This window comes from Rhinolophus ferrumequinum, chromosome 8 (genome assembly GCF_004115265.2).
Source record: "Rhinolophus ferrumequinum isolate MPI-CBG mRhiFer1 chromosome 8, mRhiFer1_v1.p, whole genome shotgun sequence".
Taxonomy (NCBI): domain Eukaryota; kingdom Metazoa; phylum Chordata; class Mammalia; order Chiroptera; family Rhinolophidae; genus Rhinolophus; species Rhinolophus ferrumequinum.
The window spans coordinates 55,067,012-55,094,742 of NC_046291.1; the positions used below are offsets into that span (position 1 = coordinate 55,067,012).

Sequence of the window (27,731 nt, forward strand, 5' to 3'; positions counted from 1 at the left end):
CCTTCCCAATAGGAGGAGACGGGAAGAACCCTTTTTTCTTTTGTAATACAGAACGTGAAAACTCAAGCTAAACTCAGAAAAAAAAAAAAATAAAACCACAAAGACAATATAAAACCTCCAAGTACTGGATTCCTTCCTTTTACCTGCTCCATCCTGGGAATCTCTGAACTTCCTGCACAGGTTGAATCTCATGGCCAAGGTCAACAGGGTTCTTGATCCCACACAGGCTCCCTGTATCCCCTGGGCTGGAGGTTGTCCATTAATGCTGCGAAAATCGCGTCCTGCTCGACCCCCAGTCACTTACTTTTTTTCTTTTAGGTTATACTGACTGGATTTAGAAAATCAGAGAAACATTACACCCACTTTAAGTTCTGAGTACAGGAGGTCCTACCAATCAAAGGGACATTGCCACCAAGAAAAAACCATTTAAAGCGAATTCACTTAAAATTGAATATAAATTTCCTAGAAAACAGTGAATAAAGGAGTCAATCAAGACTTTTGGGAAACAAGATAAAATTCAGAAAAATGAATTTATTTTATCTTCCATTTAACCAAGTTTAGCTTATAATGGCAACTATGTTTTAATACTGAGAACAAATGAAAAATGAATGAAGTGTTGATTGGGAGCATTATAGAACTGTCTTCAAAATTGAGTGGTAGAGTATATGACAATTTTAAGGAAGGCGCAAGAATATTTGAGGGCTTCAACATTTTCCCAAGGGTCCCTCACAATTCCTTGAAATTCATATCTTTCGTTTTTGAAGTACCTATCATGTTGCCATCCTTGTTGATTTTCCCTTTTTCAATTGTCAAATGGTCTGCCAATTCCTCCTTTGGCAACGGCTTTGGTATGTTTTGAGCAGAGGTCCAACATCCCTTTCACTGGCCTCATAAGATCTTGCATATTGTGCCTCGTGTAGAATTTCATTTTGTCACTGACTTGCATTGTTTTGACACTCTTCTGTCATCTCACCAGACTGGTGAGGAAGGCAATGATGGCAGGAGAGAGGAATAGTGGAGAGGGCACTGATCTTTCAAGTGGTTAATTCATTACTAAATGCTTTCTTGGAATGATGAACTTCTCTTCCTTCTATAATCCCCTAATTGCTGGAAGCCAGTTAATGAAATCCCAGGAGCCAGGACCTTTGGTACTAACTTCAATTGGCCCTTGAAGCTGCTGCACATTCTTTCAGACCTAGGATATTAAACTGGAAATTTTTCCCAATAAGAAATCTGAGTCCTAGAGATAATGAGTCATCCCCAAATCAGTGGCAGAGCCAATGCTATGGCCTCAGCCTAGTCTGCGGCTTTATTCTTCAGACTACACAGCCTTACTGATGCCCTGTGCACATAGAACACTAGGAAAGAAAACAAAGTTACGTTTCTATCCTTGACCATGATGAAAACTCACTGCGGACCTGGGCAGATCACTTCACTTTTCTGGGTTTCAGTTTTCTGAGATCTTGTGCAATAGGTAATAGTTATGGTTAGTGGTTTGGGGTCCCAAGGAATCCAGGAAAATTTTGCTAATACTCAGAGAGCAGATATACCAATTTGGATGGTCACAACATAATACATGAACTGAATCATTGGTATTCAATGGTCAAAGTTCCCAGGAAGTGACTGCAGTTCACTGACCATTGGCTCAAAGCGCAATGAGCTCCTGTCACAGCTCTGTTCTCATTCTCCAGAACTCTCACCCATATCCCAATGGAATTCTCAAATCTTGTCAGGTATGACTGTGGTTTTCTTGTTAAGAAAACTACAGACCATCAGATCTACATTTCTATCATGTGAACATCTCCCTCCATCCCAGTCTTTCATTCTCTCTTTTTCCTTGCCTCATGCGTCAAAAGGACAAGCTGTCCTTTTAGAAGGCTGTCCTTTCACCTGGCTGTTAATCCTCTGGGATTTTGCTGGCTCAGTGTTCTGCTTTTTTCACCACCATCAGTTCCCTTACACAGACGCAAGGAATCATGGGTGCCTGAGAAGTTATCTCACTGGAACCAACACTAGATGCCTCCCTTTCTTCACTTCTCTCAAAGCTGGAGTCACTTTTTTAATTCATGGGTTCCTCACTAACACCTACAAGTACTCTTTCTCCTCTACTTCTAAAAGGAAGCACAGATGTCCAGTATCCTATAAAAAATCTTTATTTGATACAGTAATTAATCCGATAATCATCTGATTTCTTTCCTTCTATACACTGCAAACTTTTAAAACAAGTTGTCTGTCTCCACTGTCTCTTCTTGATTACTACCCACTTGTGTCCCCCACTCTGAATCCCTTGCAGGGATCACTCTACAAAAATTTCCCACTGGAAGACCACCTGACCCACTTCTCATTGTAAAATTATAGAATCAAGAAATTTTAGAGCTAGAAGATATCTTTGATATTTATTCCAATTCTCTCATTTTACAGACGAAGAAGAGCATACGTACAATTTTACATACCAGTGGTCTCATTTATCTCCATTTCCTTTGTAGTACTTGATATTGACTCTTTTCCGAACATCGATTAAAATATATAAACTACTGTCGATTTTTTTTTTTTTTTTGGATTAGTTCAAAAAGAAGGCCCGAGAAACTTTCCCAAGGACAAAGTACATTTGTCATGAGACAAGATGACTAGCACATGTGCATGTTTCTATTCTTGGGCTAGAACCCTATCACCCCCCCACCTACCCCTCCACCATTATCACGTTTCAATCTACTTTCAAGTTGTTTTCATAATCACCAAAGGCTTCTGTTACTGCTGGAAGAATTCAATATAAATGTGCTTAGTCTTTCTCCTGTGCTGAAGTTAAGCTGCTTATACCTTAGAAAAAAAAATAACTTTATATATTGCTATCAAACTATTAGATATTCACTTGGTTAAATGACAACCCCAGTGACTAACATACCTGACTGTCAAACATTTTTCTCCCTTCTCCAAAAGGAAAGTGCATCATTTTTACTGCGAAGAAGTTCTCAGGTGTAGAAACAGTAAGCAGCAGCAAGTGGCTACTGCACACTAGAACGGGGACAGGGTGTTCATTTGCAGAAGAAAAACTAACCTCTCTCACTCTTGGCTTAGGGGAAAACAGTCTGGATTTGTTCTCAAATGGTTTAGAAATCTACTGGCTATTTTTCAAGGTCAAGGTACTGGCCCAGGGACATGGGTAGAAATGATGGTGTGCATGTTTTAGACCTGTTTGTAGCATCTCAGGTACAAAAAGTGTCAGCAAAATGCAGTTTTAATGAATCTGTTAGGTTTTCATGTAAATGCAATAGAATTGCCTTATCTGAAATCTCGAAGCCATTAAGGCCAATTTATGTGGAAAATACATCATTCAATTTATTCCTTTTATTCCTTTTGCAGCAGGCAGCAGTCAATAATCTCATCACTTTTTAATTACTAAAAAGAAAGCCCCATGAACTCATAGAAGCAGCTGCTGTGATTATTTATTTGATGTTGATAAGAATAAGCAAAGTTTCAATATATGACATAAATAAAACATATAAATATAATATATATATTTACTTAAGATATAGATATTTATATTTATAAATATATTTATATATGATAAATAAGATATATAAATATATTAGATATCTAAAACAAGTTATTTATATATGATAAATATCTATAAAATATCTATCGATCGATCGATCGATCTGTCTCATGTATACACAATGGAGTACCACTTTATTTCACCTTTTCTTTGTAAGAAAAATAGGCCAGAAGATAAAAATAAGCAATGATCCTAGTTACACACGCAGCTATTTTCAGAATAGGCAATCTTTCATCATCTTCCCCAAACCTTTGAAGAATGGGTAGAAATCAAGCTTCAAAACAAAAGAATAGTCACAAAGTCACAAGTCAGTACGTCCACTCAGCGTGGATCACCCAAAGTTCAATCCCCTCAACTCTATGCCTGAAAGAGAGATTGTGCCAAACACTAGCTGTGAGGGATATCATGCTGGGCTGGGCAAATTATGGTAGGAGAATTAGGTTAGGATATGCAGCTCAAGAAAAGAGGGAATTTAAATAAGCATTACTTTGGCATTCAGAATATTCCTCCCTGATTTAGGGAGAAAGAAAATAATAAGGATGATATTCTATTATATTGAAATAAATTTTAAAAAACTACTGCTTGGGGAGAACACCTTTATGAAAGTAAATTCCGAATTAACACCTAGAATAAATCATAGAGATCTACTGCAGGATAAATCAGCACACTTACAGCATACCAGGTATTGTCACGGTACTGGGAATTCAGGAGAACAAGACATGGTCCCAGCCCTGTCACAACTCAGTCTTGAGTGGAGAAGGGAGACAAGGAAATGAATGATTATCAAATAATAGCACCAGAATAGCTTCAGGAAAATGCCATGTGGTTGCTCCTGGGAGTAGGGGACTCAAACATCTAATTAAATTTTTGAATGAGGTGAGGAGACACAATTTGAAATAAATGCAATCATATGGCTAGGAAAAGAAAAGGGGCACAGGCTCCGTGAATAATTCACTACTGAGAGAAACATCCATGCCCCCTTTCTTCTGTGCTTCATCACGGCAGCTTTAACCTCTTTTGTGAAGCACCTGACTTATTTCTGAACGATACTGTAGACTTAATGTGTAGGAAAGGGTTGACCTGTTTTAATAAACCGCTGACTTTGCAAATTGTGCTCCTAACGTAATGTAGTATTCTGGGAAAGGGGGATCATTTAAGAGACTTATACTCATGGAAAAATTCCTTCAGTGCTCCTCGTTAGCTCCTGAATTGATCGATTGGGATGTGTCCCCATGGTGCTTTAATTAATCAACTTAAAGTAGTCATTGCTTTTTCAAGGTCTTTGCCCTTCAATAGCAGACAAGAGCTAAAACATTCTTATATATGTGCAGATAAGAACAAGGACAATTGTTGGACTAAAATCTTGATTAATGGGAGTAGTTAACATAATGATAAACAGAAAATTTTCCTTATTTTGTTTTCTTCATTTATTATGAGTTAAAAAGCATAATAAAAAGTCACTGAAAAATATTTTACTATTATTTGATCATAATCTTTTGCTTTTCCAAGTTACCATCTTTACCACCAACTATGATTGCAGAGCACAGCAGGTGAGAAGATAGGAGACCAGGTTGGAGCACTGGTAACCAGGGCACTCCCTGGAGGCGATGCTGGGAAATAATCCCAAATATTTACTTATTTGGTTAACATACACTACTGGACAGTAAAATTACAGTTAACAGACTATTCCATTTCATTAAATACATTTTTATAACATTTACGTTTCAATTAAAAAGACAATCTAAAAATGTTAAGGAATTAAAATAGTGCTTCTTTGTCTCTCAGAATGTAAAAACATTGGAACTATTTCAATCTGGCCATTTTGATAAGCCACTGAAAAATGGAATGTATTCAGAACCATTTCTTCAAAAAGTTTTAAAATATATTTCAATGAATGCTGCTTACTGCCTTTCTTCAGACCCAAAGAATATATAATTCAAAGATCATAATACAATGGATTAGCAACCAACAAATCAAATTAAATATTCATTTTTCTGACAATTCTAAAGCATGGGTGTCGATTGTATGGAATACAAAGTAGTCTAAGACATCAGTGTCTGTGAAAAATGGGTGTGGGTTCATATGCTGTCCATTAAAAAAAAAAAAGGAGAGCTAAATTGAGTTGGTGCAAGTTGCTCTGAGAGATGCAGAGCTTGCTACCAATGTGAAGTTGGGCAGCTAACCTGACACTGATGGAAGCCGGATGAGAAGTCCTGGATGGTGGCTGGGAACAACTGTCCAGGGCCCTTGGGCAGCATTAAAAATTACTACATTGTGATGGTGTTCTGTGTGCTTTTGTTCACGTTCGTGGGTCAACCCCTGGCTGGAGGAATGAGGCTCTATTTCTTTTTCTTTCTACTTCTCCTTCTCTTGAACAAGTGTTCCCTTGTACACTGCCCTAGAACCTCTCCACAGCTTCCTCTCTGTGTGGCTCTCTCATTAGGAATCATTGTGCCAATGTACTCACCGTGCCCTCAAGCAGGCTCCTAGTCACAGCTTGCATCTTCAGTATATCTACTTGTTTTATGACTTTTTTATATGCATATATTTAACGCCTGTATTTACAATTCTTTGACATTCAGCATTTTATATTAAGCATTTCTGTTTTATTACCTGCTGCGGACAAAGGCAGAGTTTATGAAACAATTGCACTATTCTGTTTCTATAAATTCTGTCTGAGCAAAATAATTCAGTGGCTGGAATGCCCATGCTTTTGAGAGTTACCGAGTCACTGTCGGGTTTGTCTTTGGCTGGCTTGTCTGTATCAGAAGGAAAAGTACACGTGGGCTGCAAAGTCTCAGTCATGATAGCACCAAACATGGGAAATTCTGCATGGGAAATTCTGCAATTTCACTTACTTATTTAACCAATATTTACTGATGGTTTTGCAATGCTGTATGTTCCTGGGCTCGTGACCTAATCAATATCTACGTGCCCAACATCCACACTGTGCCTGACATGCAGCGGGTTCCCAGGAAAGTGCATTGAAGAGATCTATAAAGCACAAGTGGTTCCTTTCTTATGAGGAGTTTACAAAGGGTTTGCTCCCTTGTCCTCAAGTCATAAAACATTAAATAACAATACCTGATAAGATATATCCCCACAAGGAATAACATTACTGCAGGGATGTGGCCCTTTCTCCTTGGCTACACTGCCATCCCACAAGTGACAGTCAAAGGCATGGATGAAGTTCTGAGAATGAAAGTTCTGAGAACACAGCCAGGGTGGCCTCCACTGACAGTACCATAGAGCTCTGCAGACGGGGATTCTGCAGGGAGGGATTCTGGGGTAGCTCAGGTGCTGGTCCAGACTGGGAAGGAGGCAATGGGCAGGCACGAGCTGGTCCCAGGCTGAGCTCAGGACTATTGGAAAGTGGCTAGGTGTGGCCAGAGAGGCCAGCTGGCAGGAAAAACCCAGGCACCGCAGTCAGGAACGTGAGGGTAATGCAGGAGGAGAGGACTAGGCTGATAGACAACTGTGTTTTATAATCACATAAGCAAACGGAAAAGAAGTGATGCGGCTTCTTCATCTGTTACAATATTTTCCATAAAGCATCACTTTCAAATAAGTGAGATCCTTGATCAAATATATATATTTTTCAAATTTCTGGCCCTGGTATTAGACTTTATTATAATACTCAGATATTTTTAAAACAGATGAAATGGCCATACTGATTTTTTTCCATAGATGATACGTAAACACGTTTCATAATACTTTGAGAAAATAATCTTTTTACGTGTTCTCTTTCCCTAGCAAATGATTCTCTGCAGTGATTGGGAGAAAGGGAAGAACATTTAAGACGTTAATTCTGTGTCGAGAGCGTTACTAGGATACTGAATTTTTTTTTTGACTCAAATCACAAAAGGAAAAAGCTTACTTGAGATCATAGTCTGCCTCCTCCCACCCCCACACACATTATTAAGAATAGCTGCATGTTTTTTGCCTAAGGCAGACAATACTTCTTGAGAACATCCAAAGACTGAATACATTTAATACATCACCCCCCCACTGCCTACTCATCAGACTAATTTTTTTAATGACCCAGCCCAGGAGTTGGCAAACTTTTTCTGTAAAGATCCAGCTGGTAAATATTTTAGGATTAGCGGGCCATATACTTTATCACAACTACTCAAGCCATTGTAGCAGAAAACAGCCAAAGACAACATGTAACAGATGGGCAAGGTTGTGGTTCAATAAAACTTTATTTATAAAAACAGGTGATGGCTGATTTGTTCTACAGGCCGGAGTTTGTTGACTCCTGGTCTAATCCCTCAATCTTGAGATTATATTATAAGTATTATGTTCACATGAAAAGAGACAATACATGTCAATAGACATTATTTCCACACAATTCTACCCCGCCTTTAAAGATATTAAGTTATACTAATACATGTCAGTATAACTAAAAGCATGCCAAAATACCTAACAGCTTAAGATTTCAGGTTTCATCTTTGATCTTTCAAATATATTTAACATAGACCAACACCAAGGAAAATTCCAGAGAAAATCTGTCATGGGATTCTAGAGAAAGAAAAACAAAATACTTCTCCAAATTTGTGAGTTCTGAGACTGATCTCATTAAATATTCAGAAAAGCAGATAAGCCACACTATTTCAGTAAAACATGTCCTGAAAAATAAATCAGGAATGAAGATGATATTCCCATATACATCTGGATGGATTTCAAATCTTATTATGGAAAATGATAAAAAGAAAAATCTAGGGCACCTCTGTAATGTGTGTGTTTTTGTTTGTTTGTTTGTTTGTTTGTTTCATTGCAGAGACCTTCAGAGAGTAGAAATCAGCAAATAAATCCCCTACTTTGCAGGATAGAGATCAACAGAAAGTAACATTCTGAGAAGTCACATGCTTCTGTCTGAATAGCTGCAGACCATTGAAGGCACATAATTGACTTTCCTGTAGCCCAGAGGTTCGCGTTTCTGGTGAACAGGGATATGAATGGGGATGTGGAAAGTCATCATTAGGCCATAAGAAGAGGTTCTGGCAACTGATATGCCCGTTTTTGGCTGGATATTGGCTTGTTAGTCCGTGACTTGCAGGAAAGAAATAGCCTGACATATACTTGCATTTTATGAAATTCTGTGAGACTCTGTGAAAAGTAATGGTTACTTGTGGTGGCTTAGGATAGGTACGGTCCTTTAGGATTTGGGGCAATGAGGCAACCTGGTTGGTGCATGCCCAATGTTACATGCTCACTCAGAACAGAAATGACTGAAACAAGATATTTTGAGTCTCATAATTGGACAGAGCATTTAAAACTTTTACTTCAAAATAATTTATGGTTATAGTTCCTTAACCTAGATTAATTGATGGTTATACCATGTAACAAAAATTTCTGACCACTTGGCCATAATGGAAATGGCTATCTTTAACAATAATATACATTTTTAAATGCATACTATTTATAAAGTACTTTATAAAGAACACTGCTACAAATAATATTTAATTTGATCCTTAACATTTCCTGGTAAGGTAGGTGGAACAATTGCTATTATTTTTATTTTCCTGATGAGGACATAGATACAGAGAAGTTACACACGTGCTCTTCAGACACACAGTGAGGGCAGAACCATGACTCACAGCAAGCCGTCTTTTATCGACTGCAGCATACTACTTCCCTTTCAAGATCTTTGTGGATTTCTCTTTTTGTTACCAGATTCTAACGTAATGCTTACAATATAGTATCTTGGCTGGGGAGAATGATAAGGACAATCATTTTAAAACGACTCTCTTTTATGTAACAACTGCCAGAAATGTATCTCATCAACAGCTTTATGGCCTCCTCCTTAAAGAAGATAGTATTGTGTTGTAGGAAGAACAACTGGAACTTAGTAAGTGCTTGCTAAATTGAACCAATGTCAGGAGACCAGCATCCAGAGAGACTGGGTAAATCACTGACTAAATGAATCAGGGTTCTCTGTTTAATAAGGGAGAAGCTGCACCTATCCAGTTCACAACAATTTAAGGAGCTCAACTAAGAGAACAAAGTGAGACCGTTTAGAATAAAGAGTACCTAATTCACTCAACAAATATGACTGAGTAGCCATTGTGATGGATGCTATAATGAGATGAAGCACAATATACTCTGTGCCAATTGAAATCACAGCTTCATAAAATATAGGAAAATTGTTCGGAACTTTCAGAGATTGCACATAAATGGAGTTGAGGGAAGACAGAAGCAGATCAATAAAAATGGTAACAAGTTTACAATGATGGATAGATAGACTTACTCTCAGAAAGGATCAAATCATTGACTGTCCAACTATAACACAAAGGCTAAAACACATAGACTTTTGAGTAGATGCAGTATTGTGGGACACATACTCTATTTTGAAGATTTTTAGTATGCAATAAAAAATGCAATCATCTCAATAATTTTTAATATGGATTACATGTTCAAATGATAGTTTATATATACGGAGTCAAATAAACATTTAAATAGAGGTCAGCATTTCACTTTTTTAATGTGGCTACTAGAACATTTAAAATGACTATGAAGCCTGAATTGTATTTCTATTGGACAGTGCTGTTCTAGAAGGATGTGTTATAACCAAAAGAGAAGTCTGAGCAGTGCATAATTCTGAAAAGGCTTCTCACATTTATGTTGTCTTTGTGAGGCAAAAACACAAATAAACTAAAGACACAACACAAAGAACTAGGTGTTATCAAACACTCTAATTACAACAATTCTGATGGCTCACATGAGAACACAAATACAAGTATCGTCACGAGGAATCTGGAAGCTACTGTGGTGATTCCAAAGTAAATGGACTGAAAACTAAAAGAAGTAGAGGGAACAGGGAATACCTTTCTTGCTTCTTTCCGATGAAGCACAGATATTTGAAGGAGAAATAAGTCTCTGCAATGCTTGTTAAATGGAAATCCAATCTACCTCCAGCAGCTCCCCTCCAGTCACCAATGACTATGTCACACACACATACTCTGTCTAATATCAATATAATGCTTTATGAGCTGTCAGAGCTCCTTAATACATCTCAAACAAAGTATTTAATATTACCAGATTATTTATCTCCAGTAAATGGTCACAAAATAACTAATAAATTCTAGGCCCCTCAAATTATAAGCCAGATTACTGAAGGGAGCTGGAGGGATTCAACCGCAAATGCCCCAAGGAAGCCCGATGTCTCATTGAATTTTCAGACCCCAGCGCAGTACTGGTTACACAGTAAGTGCCCAATAAATTCACCAAATGCATTAAAAATGGCAGTATATTGAAGAGTCCACACCCAAACAATATGGAAAAGACAAAGACTGGAAGTTTTAGACTGACCCTGAAGAGCTTTTCTTACACAGTAACTAGAGGGCAGGAGAAGAGATGCGTCTGAATTTGAATCTACCCTTAAAGGGCAATAAGTATAAGTTTGGTGCAAAAGTAATTGCTGTGTAAAAGGTTAAAAATAATTGCAAAAACAACAATTACTTCTGCACCAACCTAATAAATCAAAGTACTTGAGAGTGATGCTTATTTCTTTAAAACTCAGGTTCTCAGAAATCCCAAATAGGAAAAGCTTTCTATTATTCTTTTGAGAAATATTTCCTGGATTTTACTTGAATTTCTTCTATTTAAATTCTTACCACTAGTTCTGCTAGTAATCTTGAAAGAGCCCCAATCCTGAAATAAATATAGATACATTATACTAAAAATTACATCAATATTTCCTACCTACAACTATGTAAAACTATAATAAGGTTTTATAAATGCCAGTTGTCAGCACAGAATTCTGCTGCTTGGAAAAGATTTTCATAATAAGTAATGACCAAAAAAGGGCTGCGAGCCTTAAGGAGAAGGTGTGTGTGTGTGTGTGTGTGTGTGTGTGTGTGTGTGTGTGTGTGTCTGTGTGTGTGAACGCACACGCGCACGTGTGTATGATTAATTTGTGTATATTTTTCTATTGGGGCTGAAATGCAAGGTATTATTTCATCCCTTCCCCGTTTGGCTTTCTCCTACTTCCATTGCTTTAATTTCCCATTCAAATCAATTTCTCAAAATAGAAAAACAAATCTGCCATCAATGCTAGACTATAAGTGATATAGAGAGCTCATTTTTTTCCTAGCTCAAGTAATAGACTTTCCAAAAAATGATTAATGATTGTGGACCTATTTTCAATAGAAAGAATTGTCAAATTCCTTCAAAATCTGTCATTGTTTTCTTAGCTCTCAACAAAACAAAACATATTCAGACATTCAGGGTCCATGGAGAACTTTTATGGATTTGTTTTAGATACCTTCCATCTGCTTTAGCTATAAATATAGCTGATGAGGAGAATTACATAGGACAGTGGTTCTCAAACTTTAGTGCACAGCAGAATTATCAGGCATACTTATCGAAACACAGATTGCCAGGCCCAGCCTCCAGAGTTTGTGATTCAGTCACTTTGGGGTGGTTCCTAATACACTGCATTTCTAACAAGTTCTCTGGTCATGCTGTTGCTGCCAGTCCTGGTACAGGAGGATCCCTGATAGATAACTGGTTGCAACATCATCTTTCCTTTGTTAATTATAACTTTCATGGCTAAGGTTTTTGAATCAGACCCTAGACTGAACCTAAAATGGCTGACAACTTTCTGTGGCTCCAGAACCTATGTAAGCCACATTCTTCTTTAACTATCCTGTGGAAAAATATCAGTAGAGTGCAACCCTCTTCTGGAAGAAGAAATCAAGCTGTTTCTTGAGTCCCTCCCTCACTTTCTTTAAACCTGTAAGTATTTGGAGTGAAGTTCAAAAGAAACATGGTTCATAAAGCCTATCTGGAAGGGGAGGCTCTATCAGAAAGATGGGATACTCACCAGAGAGGAAATATACCCAGTCGTGTGGTGATAAAAACCATGGCAAACATAACAAACAGGAGATCACACATTTTCTGAAACTTGGCGTAATTTGCCATTTTGGCAGCCTAGGAAAGGAAAAAATGTGACATATTAATTTAGATAAATTGATAAATGAAAACCTTCTTTCAATATGCACAAGTCTCCTATAAGTTACAAGTGATCAGATGCATAAAATTGCCTGCTACTTTGGAATGTCATGCATCATGCATCAGTATTCATAAATTACCCATAAGTTGAGTGAAATACAGCATTAGTCATTAGTAGAACTACTGATTGTTACAGATTTAATACAATATTCAGCAAACTGAAAAAATTCAATTATATGGTTGATTTCAGGAAAACAGAAAAATAAGAAAATTCTTGCATTACTGAAGATATTAGCTAGCCAAAGGTACCAAAATAGGGATTTGGCATAACAGGTCAAAATAGAAAGTGTTATGTAATCCTTTAAACCTTTGCTGAGTACCAAACACTGTGGCCCCAAACTTTATACAGAATACATGGAGCTTTTCTGCATTTTTTTCTCCCTCTACTTAGATTTATAGGTTTTGTTTCGACAGGCCTAAGGAGTATTCTATGGAGACAGTGTCTTGGCTTAGTCTCATAAATTTAGAAATGAAGAAGGTGTCAAGATCATGTTTTTTTCAATGAATCCATTTAGGTATAATTTTCAAAGTTACATTAACGGGTCATCTTCTAGATGAAAGTCGCTAATGTTCAAAATGTCTGTGAGAAGTATGCTAATATTTATGATAGGGATTTAAGTGACCACTTTTTGTATTATAAATTAGTGTAGGGAAGAAATCACACCCCTTCTCTACCATCTACTTTTTATGGATGAGTCTATGTAAAGAGAGGTGACACCGAAAACATAATTTTGCTTGATGACCTCTTTTTACATTTTCACCTAGAATTCACAAGCACCCACAGACAGGCTTACAAATTGAAGATGTCTTTTGAATTCATAATATTATTTCCTATTTCTTGGAAAGTTAAATTAACTGAGTGAAACCTGAAAAGACTATTGACAATATCTACAGAAACTATAATATATTTAAGTAAAATACAAAACACTGAGAAAAATATATTCCTAAGGGGAAAATCTATTTACTGAGTGGAAGCCAAGATGAACTTTTAATTTCATGAATACTTTGGGTGTGACACCACAAATTATATTCAGAAAAAAAAAGCATCTTCTGCCTATTTCTGGCTAGGTAACCATGTAGTTGTTCTTTTATGTTCATTCACCAGTAGTCAATAAAAAGCATTAAACATCAATTATTTTGGGAAATGTCTAGGCTATAGATCCCACTTCAAAGCGTTGACTGTCAACACATCCCATTATTTGGATATTCTCAAGTAATATTTTACAATATCAAAGAAGATGCAGGTGACGAAGAACATTTGCTCTTAAGCCACGTGACTAGGATTTCTGGATTATTTTTCTTTTCTAGATTAAAGTGGTACATGACTATTCAACCAACATTTTCTGAATCATGGCTGTATCAAACATCATGCCAGCCATTTCCACAGAGATTAAAGTTGGCAGACTGCACAGGATTGATTTCAAAACTGTAGAATGCTGTATAAATTTCTACTTTCAAGCATACATAGGATTTAACCAAATGGTAACTGATATTCAGAGGATTGCTCCTATAGTAATTATACTTCTCCTTTAAGAAATATGTGGAAGAGAGAGAGCCTCGCTTGAAGCACTTAAAAATCATAGTGCCAAACTATCATCTGACATATCCTAGCCCATTAGGACTATTTTTCTGTTTTATAATCTTGTAGGGGCCAGAGTTTTTTAATAAAGTGTTAATGTACTTCAAACCTTGACTAACTGCTTTTATAGTAGACTCAATCAATTTTACTGCATGGGATTTCTGCTTAAATGCAATAATAGATCATTATTTGAGGGCACCTCTATCTATATTCACAGTGACAATAAATGCTTCAAAGGGGCAGAACTGTGGGCCAAAAGGAATAAAAAATCAAAAACAGATTATTAGATTCATTTCTACATGAAATTTGTACTCTGGTTTATTTTTGACCAGTTACATAAATTTCTTAGTATAAAGTAAAAAAACTTTAATTATGTAATATTACTGAGTGTCTCTTCACAGGAGCCATAATTAAAAGTAAATATCACATCAAAATTTTCCTTGAGATAGCATTTTTCTTTACTCTTTTTTTCTACTTTAATAATTCTAAATGATAATGGTTTATAAAGTTAATCAAGGTAATATATCCTCAGATTTTTTTATATCTCAAGCAAAATATCCTCAGATATTTTTTATATTTATACGCATAGAAAACAATTTTTATATATAATTTGCTATTTGTATACACTTTCCAGTGTAAAAATAATAGGATAATGTGTATATTGGCAATAAAAACTATGACTACTAATTGATTTCATCAGGAAGTACAATTCCCATTAATAACTAACCTGAGTTATATACACTTTCTGGATAAATCAGTGTGAAAAATATAACACCAGAAATAAAACTTGTTCAAGTAATACTTTTCCTAATGTGAAACATTCATTTCTTAGGTGTGGAATAATAAAGGTTTTCATTATTCTATTAATAAAGAATGCTAACATGATGAACATTTTTTAATATAAAAATTTATATAATAACTTAAAGTCTCACTTTCAGCAATTTCACTTACAAGAAAGACTCTACAGTTTCAAAGCAGTCATATACTATCGTCCCCAGAACCCTATAGCATAATATGGAAGTGATGATCTCAGGGACTTCCTAAATTCTAGATTTTGTACCCTTAAAGATGAAGAAAACTTTTACCTCCAGAAGAGCATCAGCTGAATCGTGAAGACAGAGAACCAGGGTTCCTACTCGGGCCATATTGTTGACATATGAAAAGGTAATCAAGAAAACAGACACAAGGTGATGCAGGAACATAATGCCAAAATCCTTGGGGAAGGAAAAAACACAGCCACATTAGGGCTTAGCACTATTAAAACATTTCCAATCATCGAGTCACCCATTCCACCAGTACTTCCTGCGGCTCTCCATGGGCCCAGCACTGGGAATACTAAAATGAGTAAAATACGATTCTTACCCTCTGTGAGTTCACCATATAATGGGAGAGACACACAAGAAACTGGTGATTGTAAAGAATGCAATAAACACCAGGACTGAGGCCAGAATATAAAGGTTGTTTTGCACCAGCCCAAGGAATTTGAAGATATGGGACAAATTACCACAGGATTTCAAGCAAAGAAAGACACTGCTTTGCTTGGATAAGACTTGGATAAGTAATTTAGGAACATCTCTTGGGCAGCAGTGCAGATTCAATGGGACCACTTCTCTATTTCTGTGTCCTTCTCCTGGAGCACGCCCTTTGGGATATTAAAATAAGAATCGTAATATATTGGCCTTTCTAAAGGATTCTACACAAACAAAATCTGAATTTTAGCCATCACCTATCAACAGTTATTGGAAAAACAACTGGCAAAAATAGTGGAAATTGGCTATCCTTTTTTTGGTCAACTTCAAAGGAGCTGCTTCTCGGCCCATGTGAAAAGATCATCTATTTCTGATACTAGTTTCCTCCTGACCATCCAGACATGGTTTCTTGTGATATGCAATTTCTGTTGCTTCAAAATGCAGTCTCTTTTACTGGTATTTTTACTCTTATTTATTTTTATTTCTCCCAGACTAAACTCAAACTTCTCAGGGACTTAAATGCCAGGATTGGCTCTAACGGTGATCTACGTGAAGCCTTCAAGAAAGAGGACTACTCCCTTATAAGCCATTTTTGTAGAGTAAAAAATTAGGCAAATGGAAAGCCTAATTAAGAAACTGAGAAAGAGAGCAAGTGTGCACACACGTACACCCTATTTATTTAGTAGCTGTTGATGTCATATAGTTTAGAGTTTGAGAGGTAAACTTGAACAACTTTTAAATGGTTTTAAAACATTTAAACCATGGTCTTTGTTTAGATCCTGAAAGTAATTAATGATCATCCATAAGTAATGAAATATTGCTCCTATTAGATCTTTTCTGCCCTTATTTCATTGTATAGTTCCCATATTGATAACTTGAGTCTATGAAGCTATGGATATTTCTACTGTTTATATTACTGTGATGCAGAACTCTTAAAAAATGCCTTTTAGTGTTTTATAATGCCAAGCTTTAAATGACAATAATGAAACAAAGTTAGATGTGTATGTTAAAAAAAACCAAAAAACCCACAATGCTTAAATGGTTCTGTATACACATGGCGAACATGTCCAGAGGTTACGTTTTCTGCCTTGGAAAGTGCCAAACATTTATGGATAACCATACATATTGAGTTATTACTAGAATAAACAATGTATAGTAAGTCCTCACTTAAGGTCGTCAACAGGTTCTGTGACTTAAAACGAAATGACATATAATGAAACCAATTTTACCACAGAATAATTGATATAAACAAGAGTTAAGTTCCTATGGTATCTCGTTGTTATAACGAAACAACTTTGAAACAACAAAAAGACGTTATTCAAGGACCTGTTGTATTAGCTTCTTAATCAGGTCAGATAATTTTTTAAATGAAGTGCAACTATTTCTCTTATTTACAATTAACAGTCTCCAACTTAGCCCTGTCGTATTGATGGTGGATACCACTGCTGGAAGAATCATGTCTTGTCTCTCAGTTAATTCTATCTTCCCACAGCAGACCTGCAGAACTGAGTCCTGCAAACTTCTGCCCCCATTCACCTACCAATATGCTCCTTCCTCCAGAACCACATTCACATCTAGCTCTCAGCTCACTGGTAGAGAGAAATGATGACCATGCTCTGAATTTAATGAGTGATTGTGTACAGAACTCAATTTACCAGCAGTTTTACCTACTTCTGATTTTCTCTGATGTTGTTGGTAGTAGCTAGGATTGTCCAAAATCATTAAAGTTGGACAACACCAAAATGCTTTAGGCGTACAATCGAAATTGCTCTGATAATGTTTCCCACTGGAAGAGGAAATCTGTTCTCTCCCAGGCTGTTATCTGAAATGTATTTAGGTTCCAGCACCTACCAGACAATAGCTATTTCAAAACAATGGGTCAACTAATGTTGATAGGAACTGCCCTATCAACTGATACTTTAAATTGTTTTCTAAGCATAATTAAATGAAAACATACAGTGCTTAATTCAACAGTTCAATGAGTTTATATCTGCCCATGTTTAACACACAGGTTTTAAAGTCTAACCGTCTGAGTATCTAACCAGAACAATACTTTGCATAGTTCCAATTGTTCAGACCTGAATGACTGCTCTTGATTCTTTGGAAGAGAGCAAGAGTTTTTCTCTATTTAATTTAAAAATGAATAAATCTAAATTGATCAGAATTTATATTTTAATCAATCTACTTATGGAGGATTAGGACCATTTCATAATTAAGTTTCCTGATTTGGATGTGATATAAATGTCAATAAACAATACAAAGCCGTTGGCAATATAGCAAGGCTTCCCTAAAAATAAGAGCCTCATTTTTCAGACAAAGTTTGCTTTGTGAGGATGATTTCTGCATGTAAATCCCCTAGTCCTAGAAAACATTTATTACTGAGGGACTCAGAGTTATGCCTAAGCAGAAGACCAATTTTCATTATGCAGTCATATCTATATGAATATGAAAAACATGAATAATGAATTTTGTCTATTATATTTCTGCTTCAGAAAGCATTACATACAATGAAATACCTTTAATAAAAGCCATGTAATCATTATTTTATGTGTTACATTTCCTCACCCTGACACTTTTTTTTAAAAGAAGGTACTATATCTGGTCCAAACAACAGTTTGTAAACAAATTGTCAATTTGGACTTGATCAGTGCAGGGTGGGAAACGCCCATCCCCCTGTTTGTTACCACTGAAAGTGACTGGTGTGTATGTAAAAACATGCATCGCTGCAGGAATTTTAGCATTTGGGGTTGAGAATGTTTCAGTGCATTTTTAGCAGCAGCAATTAAATAGAGAAATTGTGCATTTTTGTTGGCTCTCAGACTGAAGATTGATTCCAAAAGCCCTTATTTCAAACAGACGGGCCTGGCCACCTGCTTCTGGGGTGTCCCCAACCTCCTGCCATTCTGACATATTGTTTCTGGACATATTCACAGCGATCAAGGGCTCCTTCTATGTTTCTTGCCTAATAATGTACCCTGATCGCAGCCTTCATTCCAGTGGCTATATTATCAGAGACAGATAAAAAATTAGGTGTGGTTTTGACTCAAACTCCATTAGAATAAGTCGGAAATGAAAGAAGGCAAAAAAGAGTCATCCACTTTTAATACCAGAAGTTGGTAACATCATGCTGTTTTTTTCCTTTTTACATTTCCAAATGGCATTTGGAGAACCTAGGACAGAGTCTATTTGTTCTGTGTAGCTTCCACATCAGAAACACCTGGGTGCAGGTAAAATTCCAGCTACCTGGGATCCTTTCCCAGCTATCAAAATGAGAACAGGCATCCTTAATTCAGTTCGCCAGGAATTTTATGCACAATAATATATTAACACCAAAAAGCCAGAGGGATCACCCTCTCATTAAGACATGTTCTAGAAGAACATATCTGTATGATTAAACTCTCTTTGCAGTGATCAGGCACCAGACTCTTTGAATTAATACTCTGTCTTCAGGAGGCACCAGAAATTCATCTTGATGTACATGTTTTTATGAACGCAAAACTAACTCATTTCGCAAAACAACAACAAAAACCTCCGAATGTGCAAGGCAAACACTCTTCTTTCTCAGATACAAATGGCATGTATTAGTTTTCCTGAATTTAATTTAATAAAATTAACAAATACAATTAATGAACTTATAATCTAACTCATATGAATAGAAATCAGGTAATCAGTACCAGGTTACTCATTTAACAGATTTTCAAACTCACTAGGAAAGTGAAACACAACAACAGCATAATTTAAAGCTGATCTCATTTTTTTTGGAACTGTAGCAATAATAGAAATCTCTTATTTCTATTGATTTTGTTTTTTCAAAGACTAGTTTTCTTATTTGAATCTTCAAGGTACACAGAAATGTGCATGACTTTTAACAGAGTAAAATACTCGTTTATTTTTTTTCCTAGAAATGAATAACAGTCTTTCTATTTCCTCACTAGGGATTTTGCAACTGGGGTAAAGCTCCCAGAATGTTGGCGAGTGGCATGGCTGGGCTGGAAGTAGACTTCAAGTGCGCACCTTGGCAAAGAGCAGGGGAGAGTGGCTCCATCTCCACTCCAGGATGAATATGGAGATAGAAAAGGGAAGGAGTTCAGGCAAAGCTTACTTATGCCAAGAATAATCACAGTTAAGATGCTTTTCCTATTGAGGGAATATGAAAATATAATAGACTCAACCTTTGGCTATGGATAGTTAACGTCCTAATTAACAGCATGAATGTAGCACCTCTTAAAAAGAAAAGAAACAAGAGACTAAAAAACGGTCTTAGTCTTGAGACAGTGACTGAAATGAAAGTATATTCAGGGTGATATACAGAAATTGGTTGATTCTGATTTGTCCCATATTAAGCAATTAGAAGAAAATTAGACCTTTCTTTTCACCAGCACCTGATGTGAAAAGTTCTCATAAATGTATGTAAATGTAAACCTTTGAGTATCTGCAATCTCCCACAATTTATTTGGTTATTATACTTTTAACTGGTCTTGCATTTTAGCTTATTATAAAGAGAATTGGTTAAATGTGCCATTTAAAGAAAGGTATTTCAAATAACAAGGCTCTTTGAAAACCAACTAAAATTCACTTTCATTCTCACGCATACGTGTAGTTTATGTACCCTAGGGTAAATATATATGGTAAAATTTGGAAAGGGATGGAAAAGTATGATTTATTTGGGAAATGTTTGTTCAATTATAAAGTGGTAGAGTCCTGGCAGGAATGATTCAATTATCCATTCTCCAAAATTCAGTCCATGAATAAAACCTCATTCACACTAAATCTAGAGTCAAAGTTATTTCCACACATTTTCCCCAATAGACTAGGTTTTCCCCTTTTGGACTAAATATGTACAGATTTTGGTCCCTAAGGGAGATAATTGTCATATACAAACATTCTAAAAACAGTAAGTGCCAAGAAAATACTGGATTAAAGACTTTACATTTACTATTATTACTATCATAATGTTTTTAACAATGCACCAATGTGATTTAAATATTTCTACTAGCCGTTCTCAAATCTGACGTCCTCACTGTTGACAAAATATGCATGTCCAGTTTACTTTAGGGCAGAGAAAGGCGCATTATGGGCCCCAGGCCAGATCTGGCCCTCCATTTGTTTTTGTAAAGAAAGATTTATTGAAACACTGTCACATTCACTTGTTTAATTACTGTCAGGCAGCATTCTTGTTGCAGTGGCAGAGTTGAGTCATTGCAACAGAGATTCCACGGCCCACACATTTAAATATTTCCTGTCTGGCCCTTTATAGACATGTTTGATGAGTCCGCCTTGGAGCCACATCAGAGGCATATTATGGGACTCTTAGCCACGCTTTCTGAGAGGTGGCAATTGCATAGTCACATGGCCAGCTTCATCACATTTTCTTCAGATAAAGAATATGCAAGAGATTTCATTTTCATAGCTGTTCTGAAGTAACCCCCAAAAAATGGAACTCAAAATTCAAATACACTACTAACAAAAGAGTTTTGGCAGCTATCACCATTAAACTTCTCATGATAAATTACAACTACCACTTCAAGATAATTTGAAAATCAAGGATTTTCTTTACTGGCTTTTAAAACAAACACTGTCTGGATTCAATATTACTTTCTCTGCTGATAGATGTGCCATTACTTTATAGCTTCTGGGAACATATATAAATGAAGTAAAGAACTGCTGTACAAGCAGTGTTTACCCAATCTTTCTCCTGTGTAACATTTATGGTACCATTTCAAGACCAAGAACTCATAATCTCGACTACTATGAATTACTTTGTTAATATTTAATCTTTAATTGATTTTACTATTGTGGAAAAGGATGCAATAAAATTTTAATTGTACAATAGAAAACAGTATGATGGTGCCACCAATTCCCTTCCAGTGTGCCTGGCCAGAGCACAGAACTTAATTTGTAACTCCCTGGAGTCCTCCTTCATGCTTTTGTTTCCTCTCCCCATCAAAAGCACCCTCTCCAAATGCACTTGGCTTTCAAATGGTATAGATATTTTTCTAAATTATACATGCATGTCTTTTTTCTCATTGAACTTTGGGTCTTCAGAAGTTCTCCATCACTACAAGTCTTGCCAAAATAAAAGCTTCAGGAGTTGGAGGCCTTTAATATAAACTTTCTGGGCTCTGTTTAAACTCCTCTTGGCCCAGCCAAACTAATTTGTATAGCTTTTAATACCAGAAGGGTCACTTCTGAGACATTTAAAATATACTCTAACAGTCTTCAGTGATGCATAGGTTAACAGACTTTATTCTCCAATTTCTTTTTTTTTTTTTTGTTTCATTTTTTCGTTTTTTTAATTTCGTAATATTCCCGAGGACAAAGGCAATGACAGCACTTGAGATCAAGTTAACCAAGCCTGGTTGAAAACATCCAGAATGATCGGTAGGGGGCAGACTGTGCTCACCTAAAATCAGAACTATCCCAGGACTCAAAAGTCATCATCCTCATGTTTACGCTAAAGCTGTTGAGGCCCAAATGGGTAATGACAAGGGAAACTGAGAACTCAGTTTTGTGTTTTTGATGGAAGAGGGAACATCTTCAAGTGAACCAGATTGGGAAGAGGCTGTGAGTTGTCAGAGAGGTTCAAAGGAACTCACTGTTATCACCAGCCTTATCTTTTCTAACTCCTCTTCCTTCAGCTGCCTGAGCTCTCCACCCACCTTCACAAACATACAGAACTCTACTTGTAGAATTCACTCTTCAAGTTCCTTCTTGCCCACATGCAGGCCTCTGGCCTCACAGGTTGTTTTCTGCCTGAAATGCTCGTGTTTTTCTCCAAGCCCCACTCCACTTTGACCGGCTGGTGAACTACCTGTGATCAGCCTGCTAATTCTCAAGCTCCAAAGGTTCTGTCTGACAACGCAATTTATTAACAACAGCCCCATAAAGCAAGTACTCTCCAAACTCCATTTTATAAAGAAACTGAGGCACAGCGATGCTACTTGATTTTTCCAAAGTCACATAATAAAGACAGGCTAGAGCCAGACCTGAATCCAGTGCTAAGGCTCCTGTCACAGCGGGCTGCTTCTCAGAGACAAATGAATGAGAGAAGACAACTAGGAAGAAGGAGGCAGTAGAGAGAGGACACTTCTGAACATACATAAGTAAGGGACTAACAAACAGAACCAGGCCCACTTCTAGAAGAAAGGAAGAGAAAGGGGATCAAGGACAAAGATGCAGGATTAGCCACGAGTGGAAGAGATGCCTCTTGTTAGGCCAAAGGGAAAGATATGAGATGGGTCTGTTTATATTTATGAGGATAGAAATGGAGGGAATTCATGGAATTAAGGAGATAATGAAAGCTATAATAAGTCAAACTGGGTGTTTTCCCAAGATTCCTAAGATGTCTGGCGGGGAAATTCCCAGAGGAAGCTGTGTGACTGAATCTCCCAAATGAAAATGGAACCTTCCAAGTGCCACCCCTGAGAGAGGGTGGGACTCTTGAGGCCCTAGACTTAAGGACCTTGAACTCTAGACCAGCAGCACTGTGTGGGTCCAGGGTGTAGGTCTCTCTATGTGCAGCAATGCTGCAGCCTTTTGCATTTCACTGGAAGGAGAGTTCCTACCGGTCACCCTCTCATACCCTGGGCAGCACTACATGACATCTAAATATGTTTAAGAGCCTCTCTCCTGGCAGGGCACTTGGGAGTTTGATTGCTGGCGTATGTTAAGGCAGTCTTTGAATAAAATCCCATAAAATTGCCCCCTAAAACATATTTCTTTTCCAGATACTACTGTTGGATTACTCTCCCACCAGCCTGCATATAGCACTGGACTGAAATGCTTTGATCACAAGTGGTGGCTTACTAAAATGAGCTCCCTCTTCTTCCTTTCTTATATTCTGAAGATACTGAGTGTGAAAGAACAAAACAACAGGACAGAGGCCTAAGAGTCAGGAATCTCTCTGCCTTGGAAGAAATCTAAGCTTCAAAGGCAGGATAGTGCCACTCCAATCACAAGTGGACACACAAAAGAGCAACTCTGCACCTCTGTAAAAGAGAGGTTAAGTGGCCTACCTGTGTCTACAAGTAGTAGCACTGAAGTTACACAGAGAGAATTCTGCATCATCCTCCATCCCTCTCAGGACGATCAGGTGTCATCTGGCATGATTTCAGCTTTTCAAGCAACGAAAGAACACTCTGATACCATCTAAGGCTCTACCTGGGAGTTATCATCTTAGAAAAGACTTAAAAATAATCTAGACGAGCAGTTCTTAAATGTTTTGGTCTCAGGACCCTCTTACATTTTTGAAATTTATTGAGGACACTAAAAAGTGTTTGTTGATATAGGTACATCTATCAGTATTTACCACATTAGACATGAAAACTGATAAATTTTAAAAACATGTAAAGCACATTTACTAATTTATTTTAAAAAGTCTAGTATATGTCCATTAACAAATATATTTGCCAAAATAACTATATTGTCCAAAATTAAAAACAAATGGTGAGGAGAGTGACATTGTTTTACATGATTGCAAATCTCTTTCAGGTCTGGCTTAAGACAAGAGAGTTGGAGTCTCATAACTGCATATACATTCAATCTGTTGCCATATGTTATTTTGGTTGAAGTATGTAAAGAAAATTCAGTATTACACAATTGGAAAAGTATCTTAGTCTTCTTTGGTACTGTACCAAAACTTGAGAAGTGGAATGTTGTTAAAGGTTAGTTACAATGTGGAATTTGAAACCAGATCAATAAACTTTTCACATTCTGTTACAGAAAATCTTTTGTCCTATCTTGGCCTTTGAATGGATCTTTCACTCATACATGATTTTGTAGCATCATGCATTAGTTATTGGGAAAACATTGGCTCACTGAGTTAATAAAACATTTTGTTATACAATATTTTACAGATCACATTTATTAATATCACTACCAATCTAATGAGAAAAGTTTTTAAAGTACTGAGATGCTATCAAGCTCTTGCCGATGGATGCAAGTTTTCCAAAAATCTAATTTTTGCTTGAAAGCTTGAGTGCTATCATTGATAACAAATAATAATGTCAACTGTTTTCTTGAAACAACTTGACAAGCTCCGTATGTGCATTTTCAAGAAAATGTCTACCAGATACATCAGTTGGAATAATAAATGTTTGTCAGTCATTCTTTCAAGTAAAAATGAGATTCTATGGGGGGAAAAGCAGCTAGTTCAGCTCCCAACGCAAAGCACAAACTGCACATGATTTTTCTTGAGACACTATTGTACTTTGCGTGTAGCAGAGGATCTTTATGCCTACTTCCCATTTCATAGCACAAAATATTTTTTAAAATGTATACTCAACAATAGAGATTTAATAAAATTACACGTTTTATTGCTTCATCAAGAACATTCTCAAGTACAACTGACATTTCTTTTTCTTCCTGCAAGCATGTGGCAGTAAAGAATACAACGATTGCTAATACCGTATGGTGTCCCTCTCAGCAATTTTGCTCACTGTTACTTTTGCACTATCGGTGCAAATTTCAATGCAATGGCATTTTAGTATTATTATGAAGACAGTTTTGACCTTGCAGAGGTCCTGAAGGTCTCAGGGATCTCCAGGTGTCGGTGGACCACACTTGAAGAATTTTTGATCTAGACAAATTATTTCCACACATTGTTCTAGGAAATGATAATTAGCCATATTACTTATTATAGCTGCACCAGTCAGGATATACTAGATTGTGTGGCCAATAATAGGCTCTTAAATTCTCAGTGATTTACTACAAAGGCTTATTTCATATTCACTGAGTGTTTCCATTTGGCTGGGGGGCAAAGGGAGGCATTCTGCTCAACATAGTCACTCAGGGACCCAGACTGATGGAACAGCCTTTAGCTCAACTGTCACCACTCACTGTACTACAGAGGAACAGAGAGTCTAGAGGGTCTCACACCAGCAAGTAAATAGTCGGGTCCAAAAGTGACGCAAGTCAGTTCTGCTCACAGCCAACTCGTCACATGGCCCCATCTAATCCCAAGAGGTGACAGAGCTGAGAAGTACAATCCCACATGTGCCTGAGGGGAGAGAGCTGGCAATACCTGGTGAATAGTAACATTATGACTATAATGACTATAGCTAACATGTATTGAACATTTATTATGTGCCAGGCACTGTTTTAACAGCATGTGTCACTTTATGCTGACAACACTCCCATGAGGTAGGGTATATGAACTCCATTCTTTGGACCAGAAAACGAAGGCACAGAGAGGTAAAGTAACTTGCTCAAGGTCAGACCAAGTCAGGAATGGTGCTGGGCGGGAAGATGAACTCTGGAGCCCACGTCTTGAACCTCTAAGCTGTATTGCCCATCCTTCTGCCCCAGTTTAGAGCAAAATGAGAAAAACAAAAATGTTTCATAATGGTAAATTTAAAGGATTAGTCCTTTATTACAAGGTGTCCATTCTCCTTTAAAATGTTAAAATGTCCCTTCCTTTATGAATTGATGGTAATAAGTGGTTGGAAGTACTAGGAAAAGTAAAAGGTTGGCAATCTTAAGTTAGTGCCTCTCCCCAATTATTTTTGCTAATTTTAATTGACCAAAAATACAAAAATTTGAAACCACAAGTTTTACAGGGTTTTTTTGTTTGTTTGTTTGTTTTTGGTTTCAGTACTTCATTTTGATTGAGCCACATTTTGGTCATTATGTACTGAACAGAGGTACTGTTCTAAGTGCGATTTGTCAAGCATTGTACTAGATGGTTTCATGGACATTATTTCATTTAATTCTATGCCATACTGTTTGCTTCCTTATGTTAGGTTGATGCAAAAGTAATTGCGGTTTTTGCAATTATTTTTAACCTTTTAAACTGCAATTACTTTTGCACCAACCTAACAAAAAGATTAAAGCATGCATTTTCTTTTACCCTAAATCTAATTGAAGTAGGAAAGATCTGGAGCATGATCAGCCCCCAAAAGGTGAGTAAAGCAGTCATAGCAATGGATGCCAGTTATTCTCTGCAAAAGTTACCAGAGAGTAAACATAAGCCTGTCAATAAGTTTCTTGCTAAAGGCAATCACCATACCTCTCTCTGTCAGGACCTTTTAGGAGATGTAGTTTTTCTCTCAGGTTAAAGACCAGAAGAGCAACAAGCTGATTTCACCAGCTGGGCCTTGGAAGTCGGCCACGGATGATTCCTTGCAAAGAACTCGGAACACGAGCCCAGCTCACTGGCCAAAGGCCCAGGCCGTCAAGCCAGACAGCAGCTTCATTAAAAGAGACACAGGGCTTAGACACAAGCAAGCTGTTCTGAGCGCCGACATACTCATATTTATTAGTTTCCCTTAGAAAATTCAGAAGTGCAGGGGAAACAAACACTCATTGTGAACAGGTGCTAAAAAACAGAATTTTAATAAAAATTAAGTCTTGGGAAACAGATGTTTCAAACAATGTCGAACGCCAAGAATATACCTATTGTTTTAATAAGAGACTGTAACAATTTCTTTTTACAAACGAAGGAAGGAAGAGAGAACGGGAGGAAAGGAGAGAGGAATGGAGGAAAGGAAAAGAAAAAAGGAAGGAAGGAAGACAAAATCCTCCAAGAACGTTTACATATATTGGCAGTACATCATAGAATATTTAACTTATGAGTCCATTACACCAAATGAGTACTCCTTGGCTAGTCTTTCCCCTCTGGGAACATTACTAGTACATCTCCTCACTGACCAATTAAGTACCAACCCTGGAAATGATCGAGAGGGACGCAATGTGCTCTGTCACCACAGGGATGAAACGTTCTCCTCTCATTTTGAAACTCTAGATTCTATTTTGGAAACAAGTTAATTTTTTTTTAAAAAAAAAGCAATATTAGGACACTTTTAGAGGTGAAGAGTTTATGAATACACAAATCATTTTAGAAAGACTCATGAACACCTAAGTCACGAAAATGATTGCTAAACCTCATTCAAGGTACTTATTCTAGCAGTGTGAGGCATGCATTTGGATCCAGTGTTCATAAACCCTGGTCACTATTTGAAAATGGCTATTCAAGTTCATTGTCATTTGATTGAGAAACTAAAGACATTATTTTTATAATTTTCTATTAACAACCCTACAAATAGCCTCGAGAGGTTGATTTCCATCCTCTATTGTCAATGGGTGTCTTCAAATATTTCTATTTCATAATTAGGAAGCA

At 37.0% G+C, this 27,731-nt stretch overlaps 1 protein-coding gene across 2 annotated transcripts in view; it reads right to left on the reverse strand.

Annotated features, from left to right (window-relative positions):
- Positions 1–27,731, reverse strand: part of CERS6 (ceramide synthase 6) — a 276,665-nt gene that overhangs the window by 32,780 nt on the left and 216,154 nt on the right. For both annotated transcript variants that reach the window (XM_033112505.1, XM_033112504.1), the window contains exons 7-8: positions 15,233–15,361; positions 12,381–12,487 (exon numbers count right to left, since the gene is read on the reverse strand). In XM_033112505.1, the coding sequence (XP_032968396.1) occupies positions 12,381–12,487; positions 15,233–15,361 (236 nt within the window). The remainder of the gene's footprint in view (positions 1–12,380; positions 12,488–15,232; positions 15,362–27,731) is intronic.